The 18,172-nt window shown below is 33.6% G+C and overlaps 2 protein-coding genes across 19 annotated transcripts in view; one reads left to right on the top strand and one right to left on the bottom strand.

Moving 5' to 3' along the window:
- Nucleotides 1–12,765, top strand: part of si:ch73-193i22.1 — a 37,720-nt gene extending 24,955 nt beyond the window's left edge. For 3 of the 8 annotated variants that reach the window (XR_015498706.1, XR_015498707.1, XR_015498705.1), the window contains 4 exons: nucleotides 50–122; nucleotides 287–455; nucleotides 6,887–7,449; nucleotides 7,595–9,135. Coding sequence is in view for 4 of the 8 variants with exons in the window: in NM_001423524.1 (NP_001410453.1) it covers nucleotides 62–122; nucleotides 287–455; nucleotides 6,887–7,142 (486 nt within the window). In the remaining 4 variants the exon portion in view is untranslated. 8 annotated transcript variants of the gene reach the window in all.
- Nucleotides 8,603–18,172, bottom strand: part of slc4a3 (solute carrier family 4 member 3) — a 208,714-nt gene continuing 199,144 nt past the window's right edge. For 3 of the 11 annotated variants that reach the window (XM_087265860.1, XM_087265864.1, XM_087265867.1), the window contains 2 exons: nucleotides 17,421–17,621; nucleotides 8,603–12,375 (listed from right to left, as the gene is read on the bottom strand). In XM_087265860.1, the coding sequence (XP_087121986.1) occupies nucleotides 17,544–17,621 (78 nt within the window). In that variant the 3' untranslated portion in view covers nucleotides 8,603–12,375; nucleotides 17,421–17,543. Of the gene's footprint in view, nucleotides 12,376–16,573; nucleotides 17,622–18,172 lie in introns of those variants that run through there. The other 8 variants (NM_001423525.1, NM_001302764.2, XM_087265862.1 and 5 more) reach the window with 7 other exon arrangements.

Genomic DNA, 18,172 nt, shown 5'->3' with positions numbered 1-18,172 from the left:
ATTATTATTATAGAACAAAACTAACAAACATTTGGCTGTGTTTTTGCAGGATTCTTTAAGGATGAAGAGAAGCTTGGCCTTGATGGTTTCTGCTGGTTTCTTCCTGTGTTTAGCATTCACAGGTAATTACAACAGTATTGTATTTCTTAATGAGATTCTTGTGTCTGTTTAGCAAACTAATGCAATTAAAAGAGGAAATGGCCTTTGGTAGATGTGAAATCCTCTTTTGTGTTAATTATCCATTTGTTAGTGGCTAAATGGCTAATGCATCTTCTGTTTTGCGCAGGGTGTGTGGATGCGGGACGGGCCTGGGCAGTGCCAGCCAAGTGCAGGACACAGCAGTGTGATAAAATCAACTTTGATGCCGTCGCTCAGAATTATTGTGTTCTGCCATTCAAACAGAATATGGAGACCAGTGACTACCAGTTCAACTGTCCTTGGCCAGCCACTAGAAGGTGAGACAGAAGATGTTAAAATTATGCATGTCAAAGTGCACATCAAAATTATGACAAAATGCAATTAAAATGAAAGCTCATTTTAAATATTAATACAACTTTTAATGGTATATTTAAAATATATAAAAGAAATTGAATAATGGTAGAGCTAGTCACCAGACTTTTTCTAGAGCCATCAAATAGGGTTATTAATATTACAATAAATAATAATTATTACTACACTGCAAAAATATTTTCTTAATTAGATTTTTTGTCTTGTTTATTGTCCAAATATCTAAAATTCTTAAATTAAGAAGCATCTAAATCAATTTTCTAGTCAAGCAAAACATTGTCTTGTTTTAGGAAATAATATGCCAATGAGTTTTACCTTTTTCAAGCAAAATAATCTGCCAATGTGGTTGTCAAAATAATCTTATTTTTCCTTTTGACATAAGATTATTTTGCTTATCCCATTGGCAGATTGTTGTGCTTGTTGTGCTTGTTTTAAGGAAAAACTCATTTAATTTTGACTCATTATTTTTTAAAACAAGAGAATATGTTTTACTTGTCTAGTAAATTCTTCTTGATTTTAGAATTTTTAGATATTTGGAATAAAAACAAGACAAAAAGAAAATATTTTTTGCAGTGTATAAATAAAAACAACAACAACAATAATAATAATTAAAAAAAAAAAATAAATAATAATAATAATAATAATAATAATAATAATAATAACTAAAGCAAACTGAAATGTTACTCTGGCAGATAAAATGCCAACTAATTAAATAATTGTTTAAGCTTAAGCAATAAATAAATAAATAAATAAATAAATAAATAAATAAATAAATAAATAATACCACAGCAAAGAATAAAATAAAGAAATAAAATAAATGGCACACCACAGCAATGATTCAAATAAAATAAAATGGCAAATCACAGCAAAGAATAATATATATATAGAAGAAAAAAGTAAAATAAGCATACCACAGCAAAAAACAAAAATAAAAAGAAAAGAAAAGAAATAATAAATAAATGAATGAATAAAGTAAAATAAAATACCAGAGCAAAAATTGAATGAAAATTTAAAAATACCACAAATGAAAAACATATTAAATAAATATAAAACATAAGTAATAAAATAGTCACACCACAACAAAATTTAAAAGTTAAATATCACACCAAAGAATTATTAGCCCATTTATTTTTCCCCCAATTTCTATTTAACAGAGAGAAGATTTCAACACATTTTTAAACATAATAGTTAATAACTCATTTCTAATAACTGATTTATTTTATCTTAAAGTGACATTTAAAGGCTTAACTAGGTTATTTAGATTAACTAGACAGGTTAGGTTAATTAGGCAAGTTCTTGTATAATGATGGTTTGTTCTGTAGACTATCGAAAAAAACTAGGTTAAAGGAGCTAATAATTTTGACCTTAAAATGGTTTTTAAAAAATTTAAACTGCTTTTATTCTAGTCAAAATAAAACAAATCAGACTTTCTCCAGAAGAAAAAACATTATCAGACATACCTTTAAAAAAATTCCTTGCTCTGTTAAACATAATTTGGGAAATATTTAAAACAGAAAAAAAAAGAATTAAAGGGAGCTAATAATACAGCATACCACAGCAAATAAACCTCCCCAAAAAAAGGAAAAAAAAAAGAAAAAAACACAAAACCAAACACAAACACCGCACGCACACACGCTCACACACAATGTCTATTATTTAAAATTTAAATATTTAAGACTGTATCTGCGTTTGGGAAATGTAAAGTAAATGGCTCTTGGGTCTGCAGTGATGAGTCCTGGGAAAGCCAGTTGTTTTTTAATCCCTGGGGTCTTTGTAACATCAGATTTTTATGAGAAGTCACGCCAGACCTAGAGCATGACTATACAGCCTTCTGTCTCCACAACAGCAACCTCATATTTGTTGTCTTAAACCAAATATTTAGTTAGAGTAATTGTGTATCCCGATGAGCCAACAGACGACGGCGGACCTTTAGTTCTACTGCACTTCAGCATTTATACTAATGAATACTGTAGATTATATGAGGGGTTCATAACTGGTGACAAAAACAATGCATATACGAATAAACAAGAAGTATAACGCTAACTAAATATAAACTGTTTATTCAAACTATTTAATACATCAGTGTTGTTTTAGCATCACTGATTTTTTTTTATTATTTATTTAGACCATTTGTTTGTTTGTTTGTTTGTTTGTGAATGTGTCTATGGCTAAAGATTTAAATTCTGTAATTGTTCATAAATCTTTCCAGGCATATTTAGAACAAAAATTATTTGATCACATGTTAAAAGACTTTGTTTATTGTATAAATATTTTGAGTTCAGAGAAAAATTTTGTTTAATTCTGACACCTTTTGAACTGAATTACTTTGGAACTTTATTTCACTCTATGACTTATGTCATTTACTCTTACAAGTAGTGATAATAATAAAAAAAAATATTAATAAAATATTATAAATACAATTATACAAACTATTTAAATAAATAATGTTGAATAAATTAAATAAATCATGCAAACTATTTAAATAAATACAAATAAATAAAACCATTAAAATAAATGTATTAAAAAATAATAAATACAAAAAATGTAAATAAATATTTGAACAAATAAAAGTATACAAACCATTTAAATAAAAAAATAATTAAATAAATTACACAAACTATTTAAATAAATATACAAATAAATAAATACAAACTATTTGAACGAATATATAAATAAATTACACAAACAATTTAAATAAATAATACATTATAGAATCTAAATAAATAAATGACACAATTTATTTATTTAAATAGTTAGTATAAACTAAATAAATAAATTATACAAACTATTTAAATAAATAAATTGTAATAACTAATAAAGTATACAAACTATTAAATAAATAAATAAATTATACAAACTATTTAAATACACAACTAAAATAAATTATAGAAACGAAATAATTTTACAAACTGTTTAATTAAATACATTATACAAACTGTTTAAAGAAATACATTATACAAACTATTTAAATAAAAAAATTATACAAACTTTTTCAATAAATCAATTAATTAATAATTAATACAAACTATTAAAATAAATTATACAAACTATTTAAATAAATAAATGATAAATTTTACAAACTATTTCAATAAAAAATTATAGAAACTATTTAAATTAATTAATTAATTACTAATACAAACTATTAAAATAATTTATACAAACTATTTAAATAAATAAATACAAACTATTAAAATTTTACAAACTATTTAAATAAATACAAACTAAATAAGTACATTACATAAATAAATAAAAACTATTTAAATTTTACAAACTATTTAAATAAATAATAGAAACTATTTTAATAAATACAAACTAAATAAGTACATTACATAAATGAATACAAAGTACTTAAATAAATGATAAAAACTATTTAAATAAATAAATCAATAATACAAACTAAATAAATACATTACATAAATAAATACAAACTATTTAAATAAATTATGCAAACTAAATAAATTATACAAACTATGTAAATAAATACATTATACAATCAAATACAATTAATTAATTAATTAATATAAATGGGGCAACAAACAATCACAGGTTTGGTTCAGGTTTGGGAAAGAAAACTAATTTCCATATTTAGACAGTCTCCTAGATATGCGTTTTGTGCAGTTTGATCACACAAGGTAAAATAACTAGTTACGTATTGTAAGAAAAGTGACAAATTTGTGGGAATACATACAATTTCATACATAAGAAAGCATACCATTTTGTAAAGGAAGATGTGCTCACTGGAGGATGACCAAACCGTTTTAATATGCACAAATAAGATTGTAAATTTATACAAATTAGACACTAAATAAAACTGCAGAGAATGGACTTGCGTTCTTGTGGAGACCAGTCTTGCCAGGTGTCCTCGGAAGAACAAACTCAGGAGACTGCGAGGGCAGAGAATGCATCCTGTGAGAAATGAGATGCTGCGTTCTTCCTGATGGTCACGTGACCTTCACGCATTTTAAATGTAAAATTATTTCAACATTACAGCATTCATACATCAACTCATTGTTTTCCCATTATCACAATATATGCTATTCATTAAAATATTTAAATTATACGTTACGCAAAACAAATAAAACAGATTTTAATATGAATTTCAGCAAACAAACACCCTTCATGTGTTTGTTCCTGTATTAAGATGTCGATGGTAATGTTTATGTTCACAGTTTTATTTAGGGAAACTCCTGAGCTAAATAAGTCATATCTCTGAACTTTAATAAATAAATCTAAATAAAATGCTGCGCGGGGCGAAGCATTGGCGCAGAAGGTAGTGCTGTCGCCTAACAGCAAGAAGGTCGCTGGGTCGATGGTTTGAGCCTCGGCTCAGTTGGCGTTTCTGCGTGGAGTTTGCATGTTCTCCTTACATTCCTCCGTGTGCTCCGGTTTCCCCCACAGTCCAAAGACATGCGGTACAGGTGAATTGGGTGGGCTAAATTGTCCGTAGTATATGAGTGTGTGAGTGAATGAGTGTGTGTGTGGATGTTTCCCAGAGATGGGTTGCGGCTGGAAGGGCATCCGCTTCATAAAAACTTGCTGGATAAGTTGGCGGTTCATTCTGCGGTGGCGACCCCGGAATAATAAAAGGGACTAAGCTGACAGAAAATGAATGAATGAAAATGCTGCGCTTCCCACCTCCAGTCGCAACGACTTCGGGGACTTGAGCGAGATTTGTGCTCAAGCCTGCATCGGTGCGTCCTCGATTTCAAGAACTAATTCGGGAACTTTCGCGTGTCCTCTGTTCTTGCGGTCTTGAGTATTGGAACTGAACTTTGGCAGCCGATGATGACATTATACGAGGACGCAAGACAGCTGAAGAACGCATATTGAGAAACAGCCCTAGAGTTTTTGCTAAATGGCGTGTCCGTGGTGGACTAACAAAGTTCAGCGCTTCGCCATAGAGGAGGAAGGATTTATAACTCAGCGACACAATGTCCGATCTGCCTGAAAACACACAGGTTCGATGAGATTCTTCTCCTGAAAACATCTGCATGCCAATATTGACTCACACTCATTGTGCCACCTACTGACAGATGAAAGTTTGACATAAATCTGTGATTCTCTCGGGTATTCTATATTTATCAGCGTAAATTATTAATGTCCACTGTTCTCTGTCATCCTAGCATCAACACTTCCTATTCAATTTGAATGGGTGATGTCAGGCGTTGCCAAACGGCATCGTGGATCTGTCGGCGCCACTTTAAAGGGGTTGCTCACTGCAAAGTTGGGATTTGCTCAACTTTAGGTGCCGACAGAAACGTTAGCCAATCAGATTGCTGTATGCAAATTCGCCAGCTTAGAGAGTAACCGATTACTTACTAATTTTATTGGCTAAAGCTGCTATGACAATCGCGTCAGCCCTAACTTCAGACATGCCCTCTACCAAGCGTTGACCCTGAAGCGCCGTGTGAATAGGGAGTAAGGCCACCAGGCGCAGTGAGCCCTTGCATAACTGCTTGCAGCTTTAATTATATGTTGTAATTTCACAGCTTTTACTTCAGCCGTAAGGAGAAGCATCACAAATATCATCTCAGAGCAATCATCTAAAATGTCATTATTGACCAATTAAACCAAATTAAAATGGAAGTAATTTTTGGCATAGCTTATCAGTGTAAATGCACATGCTTGAGATTTACTAGAACTGACTTTACTTACAAAATGCGCAAGAAATTTGCCTTGATTAAATCTAGAGACCTGTGAAGAGATGACTTCAAGGTATCCATAATCCAGGACCAGGCCGTATCCCGAGCTGATGCTGTGGTGGTCATGGAATGCATGAGACTGATTCCTGAAAGACCACATTACAAACGAGTCCCCGCATTGATCCTGTGGGCCAGCCTGACCTCCCGCCAGTGCCCTACTCAGACCTGCAGCTTCTCCACGATGGACGTCCAGCTTCTCCAGCGCCTAGACTGCAGCTCCACACAGAAAGTTTGTCTAACAGTCATGCCCAACAGAGCCTAATTTTTCCTCAAGGTTTTTTTTCCCTTCACTTCATGTCAGTTGGTGATGTTTTTTCCTCACCACTGTTGCCACTAGCTTGTTTGGATCGCGACTTGTGGAGCTGCGCTTCGGTGGATTCGCTCTACAGTGTTTGAACTTTCTGCAGTGAATTTTAAACCACACTGAACTAAACTGAACTTCAACTCTGAAATCTGGACTTTACTAGAACCATGTTAAGCTGCTTTGACACAAACTACATTGTAAAAGGCACTATAGAAATAAACATGAAATGAATTAAAATCAACCACCCCTAGTTACACCCCTATTAAAAAATGGGTTAAATAAATATTAAACTGTTTTATTTAACTGTATAGAAACCTCATTTTTAACAATATATATATATTCAATTGACCTGCTTTTTCTTGTGTTATTTCAGATACTATGCCGAACTGATGATGTGCCTGGAGACTCTGGCAAAGTTCACCTGCTGTATGCACGTGTCCTACAGAAACCGCCTGCTGATGGAAATCCATGAGCTTTATTTCTCCATCTGCTCTGATACCTATCTGAAGGACCCCGCTGTGCCTGTCCTGCTGCTGCTCACTGTGCCCTGCATCATTGTCCCCTTCATTATACCCTTCCTCTGGCAGCGTTTCAAACTGCACGAGTATAAACTGCCAAACACTCACTGATGATTGTGTGATGTAGAGCTGTCACATTTTCTGAAGAAATCAATTCTGACATTTTCAAAATGCATCGTAATTATCTTGAGTCAATTCTGAGCTTACTTTTGACTATTTTTGAACAGCAGAGGTAAGGCCTAGGCTAGTTTTGAACAGCAGGTGGTGCTCTAGGCTAGTATTAAACAGCAGAGGGCGCTCTAGGCTAGTTTTGAACATCAGAGGGTGCTCTGGGCTAGTTTTAAACAGTAGACAGCACTCTAGTTTTGAACAACAGACAACGCTCTTGGCTAGTTTTAAACATAATACAGTGCTCTAAGTTAGTTTTGAACAGCATACAGTGCTCTAGACTAGTTTTAAACAGCAGAGGGCGCTCTAGGCTAGTTTTAAACAGTAGACGGCACTCTAGTTTTAAACAACAAACAACGCTCTAGGCTAGTTTTAAACATAATACAGTGCTCTAGGTTAGTTTTGAACAGCAAACAGTGCTCTAGACTAGTTTTGAACAGCAGAGGGCGCTCTAGGCTAGTTTTAAACAGTAGACGGCACTCTAGTTTTAAACAACAAACAACGCTCTAGGCTAGTTTTAAACATAATACAGTGCTCTAGGTTAGTTTTGAACAGCAAACAGTGCTCTAGACTAGTTTTGAACAGCAGAGGGCGCTAGGCTAGTTTTAAACAGTAGACAGCGCTTTAGGCTAGTTTTGAACAGCCGATGAGGCTCTAGGCTAGTTTTGAACATCAGGCAGTGCTATAGGATAGTTTTGAACAGCAGATGGCATTAAAAACTATTCGTTATTAAAAATTAAGCTCCGAATGCATTTAAGAAACAATAGGAATGCACTTTGAAAATCTCAGATTGTATTTCTTCAACCAGTTTTCGCCACAGCTCGTGTGACATTTCAGAATCAACAACATCCATGAATCAAAAACCCTGTTTTTACCGGTCATTATTCAGCATTTTCAGAAATCTGATCAGAACCAAACTTAGAGGGATTATCATTTCCACACGTTTAAATGAAACCTAAACACAAGTGGACATGAGATGCTTTGAAAACCTTTTCTCTGTTTTCAAAAGTACAGACTTCTTTACCAACTAAAAAAGCTGATTGGCCATCATGCTGAACAGATTATGATTGGCTCCAATGATCATCGCTTCATGCTTTTTGCAGAGAGACTGCACAGGTACACAAAAATAAGAGTGTTCGAAAGCCGCGTCTATCAGCGCATCGCTCATATATGCGTTTGTATTTTGACGTTTTCACAATGACTATTTAAGACATTGATGTAGACGTGCATCCACTGCTTTCTACACTATATAAGTCTATAAAATTTGTAGAATAAATTTGAAGCATGCTCCAAATCGGGATACCTTATCTTTGAGCAAAATATCTTTACTGTCAATTTAATGTATTTATTTTCCCATTTACAGTGCTCACCAGACACAGTGATTTACACGATCAATGCAAACATTTGAAACACATAATAAATATTTATTTTGAGACAAAAAAATAACCATTTGTTTTACAGTGCTCTGAAAACAGTTTTTTTTTTCTTTTTACAGAATAGCAATCAGTACTGCTATTGAATATCCACATAACATCGTAGTATTTATCAGTATTGCTAATGCTAAAGTAATACATCATTTTTACCATATGAACTCAAAATGTTTGTCTTATTTTTCTGACAAACTACACATCTCAATTATGACCAGGCAACACATTTTGAGATCTACAAGAGGTCTTTCTGAAAGTCAAAAAAAAAAAAAAAATACAAAAACGATAAACACACTACTTAAAATAAACGGATTTGCCATGTCTCTTCATCTTCAAGTGTTCTCTAGGAGTTTAATCTCATCTGGATCTAAAATACAGAGAAATTAGTATGGTTTGTAATAGTATGTAACAGAGGTAAGTGTTTTCCTTTATACAACGACTCCACTTATAGTCTTACTGTAACCGATGCACTGTTTACAACAGAGTAAAGCGCTTTGTTAAAGCCAAAACACAGGCTTTTTCTGTTTCTGTGTGGATGTAAAATGTGCTGGGTGTGAATGAGATTAATATAATCTGCCTGCAAATATTTCTGATTGTCATCCATTTCACCACAAAGTACAGAAGAACGCTGTTCATTTGAACATTTCACAACATAAAACGAATGGGAGCTAATGAACACATCATTCACAGCATCAGGTGGGTGGTCCGCGCAAGCAGGGTGGCACGATCCACCAAAACCCACTCATTTCACTGCTGCACCATTCATACGGCTTCCTAAAAACCACAAGTAGGAAATGGCAGTCTAGAAGTGCTTTTTGTCAAACCAAATTCACACACGCGGCCCAAATTCTCAAACTACAACCCTAAAACACAACTGCACAAGTGTGTACTTCACACCAGTTGAACGTCTCTCAGATAGTTGGTTAGCTGGATAAGTAACCTGTCTAGAACTACAACCTGTCTGTCAATTCATGTACATTCACTGAATCACATCTGTGGCTCATTGAGAATTCAATATTAAAACATGTTTTTGTGCTTAGAGTGATGGGACATTTCCTGACATCCAGGGAAATTCCATGTCAAACATGGTGGTTGCTAATAAATAAAAGTTAAGTAATAAGAACAGCTGCAAGCATTGAGGGAATAGAAGCTACATTAGTAAAACTGGGATAGTTAAGGAAATTAGTGAGAAACAACATCCTTCCCATTAAGGTTAAACGTAACTAGTTGACTCTACTAAATGGAACACTCCACTTTTTGGAAATAAGCTTATTTTACAAGTCCCCTAGAGTTAAACAGTTGAGTTTGACCATGTTTGAATAAAAGTCTTTAAATAGGAATATTACTTGATTTTTTTTTTTCTAGCAAGATGCTAATGGTCTATTGTGAAATCAATGATTTATGCTAAGCTAAGTTAACAGTGCATAACAGACCAATACATGTTGGGTCTTTATTTAAAGTTTCTTAATGTTGAGAACTTTTTCAAACATTTTTAACTTGAATTTTGAGGTTTTTCTTTAAGACTGCACATTATTAGAACCCACTCTCCATTTAATGGACAGACTTCTTAAAAACATCCTAGGTTTAAGCTTGCAATTCTACAATTGATTTAATTAAATGTAAAATTTAGTAAAATTAGTAAATGCAATCCTTTTTTTCTATACAATCTATGAAATATTGACAAACATATCAATAAATGTAAATGACCATTGGAAATGTTCCTTTCATCTGTGTTTGGAACAAACTGCTGCCACTTTTCTTTACATCGTAGTGGATATTTTTCAAACTACAACAGGTAGCACCTTACTGCTGTTTAATTGCATGACAAATGTCCAATAGGCTGGACAGCAGGCTTTAAATTAGATGGAATAGTCCAGAAGCCAAAAAATCTAACGTATTCCCAGCAGGCACACAATGTCATTAGATGTTAATATTAGGTTAGATTTAGGTTGCAACGTCAGGTAACTAAAATTCAATGCCTAGCCAGCGTCTAAGGACAAAAATACTTTGACATCCAATAAGGACGTCAAATGATGTTTATATTTGGTTGATTTTGGTTGTGTTGGAAAGTCACCAAAATCCAATGTCGAGCCAACATCTTAAACCAATGTTATACTGATGTCAAATACTGACATTTATTTGTCAGGTATTGAAACCAAAATACAAAGTCTGATAGATGCCATAGTGGTAACGCTCGCATAACGTCAAGCTGTAACATCATTAGACATTGATATTTGGATAATTTTAGGTTGAACATTGACGTCGGCCTGACGTTGGGTTTTGATGTCAAACTGATTTTCATTTCCAAACAAAATCCAACGTGCCCTGATGTGAGGATACAACGTCAATCTGACATCATGTTGATGTCCTGAGCCTGCTGGGCTATGTCCATAGTAATGGAAGCAGGGTCCAAAATTATGATATCACTTCAAATGCTTTTGTTAGTTTTTGTCTTATTTCTAGTCCAAAACGCTAAAAATTCTTAAATCAAGAAGCATTTTCTATTTCTAGACATCTAAAAATGTGTTTTTCTGTCAAATTAAGTGAGCTTCCCCTTAAAACAAGCAAAATGGTGGCTCAGTGGTTAGCACTGTCGCCTCACAGCAAAAAGGTCGCTGGTTCAAGTCTCGGCTGGGTCAGTTGGCGTTTCTGTATGGAGTTTGCATGTTCTTCCCGTGTCGGCGAGGGTTTCCTCCGAGTTCTCTAGTTTCCCCCACAGTCCAAAGACATGTGCTATAGGTGAGTTGAATAAATTAAATTGGCTGTAGTGTGTGTGTGCAGATGTGAGTGTGTATGGATGTTTCCCTGTGATGGGTTGCAGCTGAAAGGGCATCTGCTGTGTAAAACATATGCTGGATAAGTTGGCGGTTCATTCTCCTTTGGGGACAGATGAATAAAGGAACTAAGCCGAAAGAAAAATGAGTAAATAAACAAGCAAAATAATCTGCCAATTTGGTAAATAAATTAATGTTGCTTTCCATTTTAAACAAGAATATTTGACTCACTCCATTGGCAGATTATTTGAACTAGAAACAAGAACAAATCTCTAGGACAAGCATTTTAAACAGTTAAAGCAAAAACATTAGCCTAACATTTGTTGCTTAAACTAATATCTGTTGCTTATTCAATGAGCCTGCCAAAGTATTCATTCACTCTAAATCCTCATTTAATTTCATCTCCAAACGACACCTCAAATCATAAATGCTGACGGAAAAAATAATATCAAATAAATCAAAGCCCGCATTTTAACATCAGCTTACTCTTTTGGCATCAGCACTGCGCTATCCAATGGCTCAACACATGATGTGTGGTTTTATGTTAAGTGCTTCAAAGTCCTGCCATTCACACAGATCTCCTCTCACCGCTCACAGACTCCGCTTTTACTCCAGTGCTTTCCAAGAAACTCCACATCTTTTCAGAGAAGCACAGCACTCCCTGACAGATTCTCCAACATTGCACAATTTCCTCTTGTTTTCAGACTGCAAAACCAGGGGAAACTAGGAAGAAAAAGAAACACATGTGGAATATGTGTATTGTGATGAAATGAGCTAGTCTAGCGTGACTAGGCTCCGAAATCTGTATTACGCACAAACAAAATCGAACACACGCATGGACGGCCTGCTATTTACAGTCCAAAGGGCGGCTTTCTCAAAAAGGCAATTGTCCGAAGTCAAAACACGACGGTAATGGAAGCATTCTTCCTGTTTTCTGCTCCGCCTCAGCCTGGCTGTTTTGATCACAGGGAACTTCTTAATGAAAACACAAAGGGAGAAATGAAGATGTTAAAGGTGAAGTGCATCATTTCCTTTTTTTCTGTCTTCTATCTTCTATGAATTGAATTGCAAACAGATTACTTTACTGCTAAACTGCAAAACAAAGTACTTGCTGCCTTACATTTTTAGTTGAATCAAATGAACTTTTCTAGTCATCTCAACTTATACTGACTAAAAATAAGTCAAAACCAAATTTAATTATTAAAATAACACTGTAAAAACAATCTGTTATTTTACAGTTAAAACTGTAAAATAATGGCGATTAAATTGAAAAGATTTACTGTAAAACAGCAGCTGTTGAATTACAAAAATTTTTCAGAAATTAAAATGTAATAAATTTCTGTAATTTAATGGCTGTTGTTTTACTTTTTTTCAGGCACCCTACACTGTAAAAAAATCTAATTTTACAGTTTATTTCTGGCAGCTGGAGTGCCAGAAAAAAAAAAAGTAAAATAACAGCCGTTAAATTACAGAAATATACTGTAAAATAACGTATATTAAATTATAGAAATTTCCATAAATTTCCATTTCTGGTAAATTTCTGAAATTCAACAGCTGTTATTTTATGGTAAATTTCTGAAATTTACAGCCATTATTTTACAGTTTTTTTCCGGTACCCTATCTGCCAGAAATAAACCATAAAACTGCAGATTTTTTTACAGTGAATTTAAAGCAACATAAAAATATTTTTCTTTACTTTTTGTCATTACATTTTTTACAGTGTAGTCTTGCCCCAAACTCACACCATAGACCATTTTAATTTTTAGACGAGCAAAAAACACTGTTTTGTGTTTTCAAAAATAATAAGTCAAAATTATTTTTAAAAAGTTTTTTCCTTAAATCAAGCGAAATAATCTGCCAGACTGGGTAGGTCAGATTCAGTGCCAATTAGTAATACAATTTCTCAGTAATGTGGCTGTAGTGTCACTACTTTCTAAATCAAATAGCTTTTTAGTAGCGAAGGTATTTCATATAGTCAAGTAGGGCAGTAGCAACCATACAAGCTACATTTACTGATCGCGGATCAATAAGTGACAGTACCAACATTCACGGAGCTGTAATGCTGTGGATACTATGTGAGGATAAATCGCGCTATTCTCGCGTAAATAGACACGTGAACATTCTGAGTTTACTCGCTTCATTCGTGCATCAAATTCACTTCACAACAGATGCGGATTCGTGTCATGTACAAGGGTTCTGTCTCCCCAGTGACTCTAGCTTCGTTGCTAAATGGCTAATATGGATTTTATTGAGAGAATAGCTGTGTTTATGTGCTTTAGGAGGACTGAAAAACAGCATTGATTCGTCTGGAGCCATGTCTGAGTCCAGTAAATCAATTCAGAGGTGCACCCAGCTCTATGAGTTCATCAACTCTCCGCTTTTAGCGGTGCTTCCGACTGAGCTGAGCCCAGTTTGATGAGATGTTGTCGGTGTTGACCGGAGGATTTTTCCCCAGGACACCAACAGGCGCTACATCATAATCACACCCCCACAAGAGCAAACTCCTGATTGGTTAATACGGTGCTAATGTCCGCTAAAGTTCAGTTTTTCAAACTCGAGTGTTTCTCGCCTTTTAGCTTAGCTTGCTACATTTCCCAGAGGGTAGCTTTTAGTGTAGTTAAGCTAAGTTTTAAGTAGAGTAGCTAATAGCTTAGCTTACCACATTTTTCTAGTAGCTTGCCCAACACTGGTGAAATTATCTTAATTTAGACCTTAAACAGGATTACTTTACTTACCTTCTTGAAAGATTATTTGGTTGTTTTAACCCTTGTGCACTGTTCCAATTTTCTACCTTTTTGATATGGTAGGGATGAAAATATCCACTGAATTAAACTACTGTAAAAATGCATCAGATAAATAAAATAATATTATGATAATAATCTGATGAATATTTTATGTTCAATCTTTTTTGCATAAATCTGTTAATCAACCTCAGTCCTGAGCAAAACTACTAAATTGCTTGGAAAAAATGACAGGATTTTAACTCTTTAATTGGCAAAATCACAAATGATGTCACTGATTTGGTGAAAAAAAAACACAAAATAACGTATTTTCAATATAAAAAGTAATTGTGGACTGGATTATTGTTACCTTTTATAAAAGTCTTTCATAAAAAAGTATTTTTACAGCAGTTTAATTCAGTAAATGTTTTCATCCCTAACATAACTAAAGGGTAGTAAATCTGTCCAGAGTTTTTTGTTGATATTTTTTTTTTTAATTCAAAGCATTTTTCCATAATATGTGTCAAAATAAGATTTGTCACCAAAAATGATTCTGCCAGCTGAAACACTAAAAAAAGTTATGGCCACTCAAAATCACCCCAGAGTGGATGAAAACATCCTCAACAGTACATAAAGGTTAAGAAAAAACTTTTTGACATTATTTCTGAAAACAAAACATTTTTTTTTAACTTGTCTAGAAAATGCTTCTTAATTTAAAATGTTTTGGATATTTGAACTAGAATCGAGAAATAAACTCTTAAGTATGTTTTTGCAGTATAGCCAATTGTGCTGGGTTGGCTCAAACAAACAGAGCAATGTGTTCAATATGTTTTTGCATATTAAATTAGGTTGGGGTAACTTATTTTAACACAGACAAATACACACAAGGGAAACGTGGATTTGTTGGCTTAATAAGGAATTCTAAAGGTCATGCGTTTCTTTTTAAAAGAAGTCATCATCCATGACCCTGATTAACAATTTGGCAGCACGTTTCATTTTCTTCAGTTTAAACTGTTGTGATAAGTGCATCTATACACGCACTGGCAGTTGACAGCCTTTGGAATAGCAGTGATTGAAACAAATCAGTTGTAATTTAAGCAATCATCAAAATCCAAGTTTCTATGGCTTTTACCTATTCCAGATTAAATGTTCCCGAATACATTGCAGTTTGACAGTATAAGAAATGGAATTAGCTCTTTGAAAAGGCCTATACTGAAAACACACGCACACAAACACACTAATATTCATAATAAAATATTGGGGCAATAAATGCTGTGTGAATTTTAAATGCTAAGTATATATAGCAAGAAAAGAAGTAAAAATAAATAATCACATTTTGGGAAACTTCAAGAAATATAAAATCTAGGCTCATTGCGGATTTGTACCCAGGTCTACATTTCTGGGGACAGCAAATACGTAACCGGAGATATGTCTGCTCATAGTTTTTGTTTTTGCAAAACTACCAGAGGCCGCTGTGTACACTTTTGACCTCCAATTTCTCTCGCGAGTCCTCTTCTCGCATAAATCCACAAGAGGCCGCAATATACACTTCAACTGACCAGGCCAGCTTGCTGTCGACTGACTGATCCACCCACCTCAAGTGTTTTCAAAAGTAATCTAGAACAAAAAGAGTGGTTGTGGCTGCGTGATTTCACCACATGTTCATCCTGTTGTTTATTTATTTGTTTTTGCTTTTGTTTAACTTGGTTTATGTAACCATTCATTGCAACAACTGACTAGAGTTCAATTGTTGCTGTCAACTCTGCTCCACGTTTCCAAGTCTGCTGACGTACGCGGTGAGCAACTGGGCAAACTGGTAACACCAGAAAAAAGTAATCCATATAGAGATAAGTTATCAGCTGGTAGCGCTAAAAGAAACATCGACAGCAACATACTGGCCCATAGTGTTCGTTTTAAAGACAAAATCCAGATGTACATCTGGCTACATAATTTGCGCTCTCCAGAAATGCAGAGAGGGGTACGTATATTAAATAACCCTGTATTGAATATATATATATATATTAAATAAAATTTAGATTTTAATAAAATAAATTAGTAAAAAATAAAATAGTCTTTCAGCAAAGTCTCTCTTTGTATGGAAAGTTGTGTTTTGAAAAGCTAAATAACTTCTTCAAAAATTAAATAAAATAAAAACAATGAAAGTTTTAACATTTTAAGTAAAAAAAAAAAAAACTTTCAGCAGTGTCTTTCTTTAGTAAAATTAAATTTTAAAAAAAATTATAAAAATAATAATAAAATAAACATTTTAAAATAAAAAATAAAATAAAACAAAATGAAATAAACATTCTAAATAATTAAATAAAATAAAAAATATATTGTTCTGAAAGCTAAAATTTTATTCTGAAATGAAATAAAAATAGAATAAAATAAAATGAAAAGAAATGAAATGAAATGAAATTAAATTAAATTAATAATCTTTCAGCACTGTCTCCTTTTTGGATGAAAAATCATGATCTGTCAGCTAAATAATTTTCTTAGATAAAATATTTAAATAAATAAATATTTTTTTCTCACGACAAATAGACCAAAAAATATATATAAATAAAAAAAATAAAACAAGAAATAAACTATTAAAATAAATATGTTTAAAATAAAATAAAAATTAAATTTGTCTGGTTCTGAGTGCTATAAATCAGCTTATATACTGTATATAAAAACATTAGCAAATCAAATTATTTTTGTAAATCTTGTTCACAGGGTTAAATAATGTGTTTTGTCCTTTAAAGTTGTTATAAGAAAAGTTACCCTTTTACAGCAACTCCTAAGCCACAAAATTGGAAATGACTGACAGGAAAATAGTGATATCTGTCAGAGAGCAAGGACATTTTCTGTATCCTATTCTCTTACAAAACCAAAAACAAAAACCTATAGCACCTTTAAACCTATTGTACCTACTGCATACAGTACATCCATCAAAGTAATCTCACTACTGCATTAAGTACATCTAAAGGGACTGCACTACAGTTTTCAAGCAATAGGACTGCACAGCAAAGGGACTTGACCACTTCGAGAGTCTTGCTACTGTAATATTCAGACCCATGTGGTCAATGCTGACAGCACAGTACAAGGCAACTAAGATCTACAGGCAGTGGCTCTGGTCCAGACGGGTGCAAATTAAGTAATCAATCTCACCATCATTGCACTTTTGGGACTTCTATAAGGTGCACGGGTCATTTCTAATCTTATATTCAAAGGTCACTGGGCAGCAGCACACAAGACATGTAGGCCACGTTTTCTGGGAGGGGAAAACAAAAATAATAAAGGTCCAAAAATTCTTACAGTATGTTGGATTTTTACAAAATTTGAAAGCACACGTGACATAAACGTGAAAGAGGGCAGTTCCTTCTGACTCCATACATCTTTGTCATCATTCTGTGTTTTGATTGGTCAGTGATTGGTCATCTACACAAGCATGTGGATCTCGTTGTATTCATCGCGTCCATCTTCGTCAAAATTGGGAGAATCTTCATCAGCATCCAACTGCAGGAAAAAAAAAACAAAAAAAACAATGTTGACTATGAATTCAAGTGGTCTGTTGTAAATAAACATTGGATTTTAGGGGGGAAATAGACTCATGATTAAAGTTCTAGAGTTAAAGGGAAGAGTTTTACCAATTTTTAATTCATTCAGTCGATGTCTGGTGTGCTGACATTTTGTCCTACCCACCGAATTATGCTATGTATTTGAATGGTTCTAAGGTTAGGGATTAGGTAGGTTAGGGCAAAATTACAGATTCATATCACACTATTCCACATTAAAATTTACACTGGTAGCAAAATCCAATGGGTAGCATATTGCGTCATCAAAATGTGCTACCTAATTTTGAATGAGAGGTAGGACAACCTGACATGGTTGGATAAATCAACAGAACGACGGGTCTGACTAGAGCACTTTTAGCTTAGCTTAGCATAGATCATTGAATCGGATTAGACCGTTAGCACTTCGTTCAAACATGACCTAAAGGTGTGCTATTAATCATATTTAATGTTAATTTCTAAATTTAAAAATGCAATTTTAGAAATTAGTTCTCT

Source organism: Danio rerio, chromosome 9, assembly GCF_052040795.2.
Source record: "Danio rerio strain M-AB ecotype USA chromosome 9, GRCz13ab, whole genome shotgun sequence".
In the NCBI taxonomy this organism is placed as follows: domain Eukaryota; kingdom Metazoa; phylum Chordata; class Actinopteri; order Cypriniformes; family Danionidae; genus Danio; species Danio rerio.
This window is presented reverse-complemented; position numbering and strand designations above follow the sequence as displayed.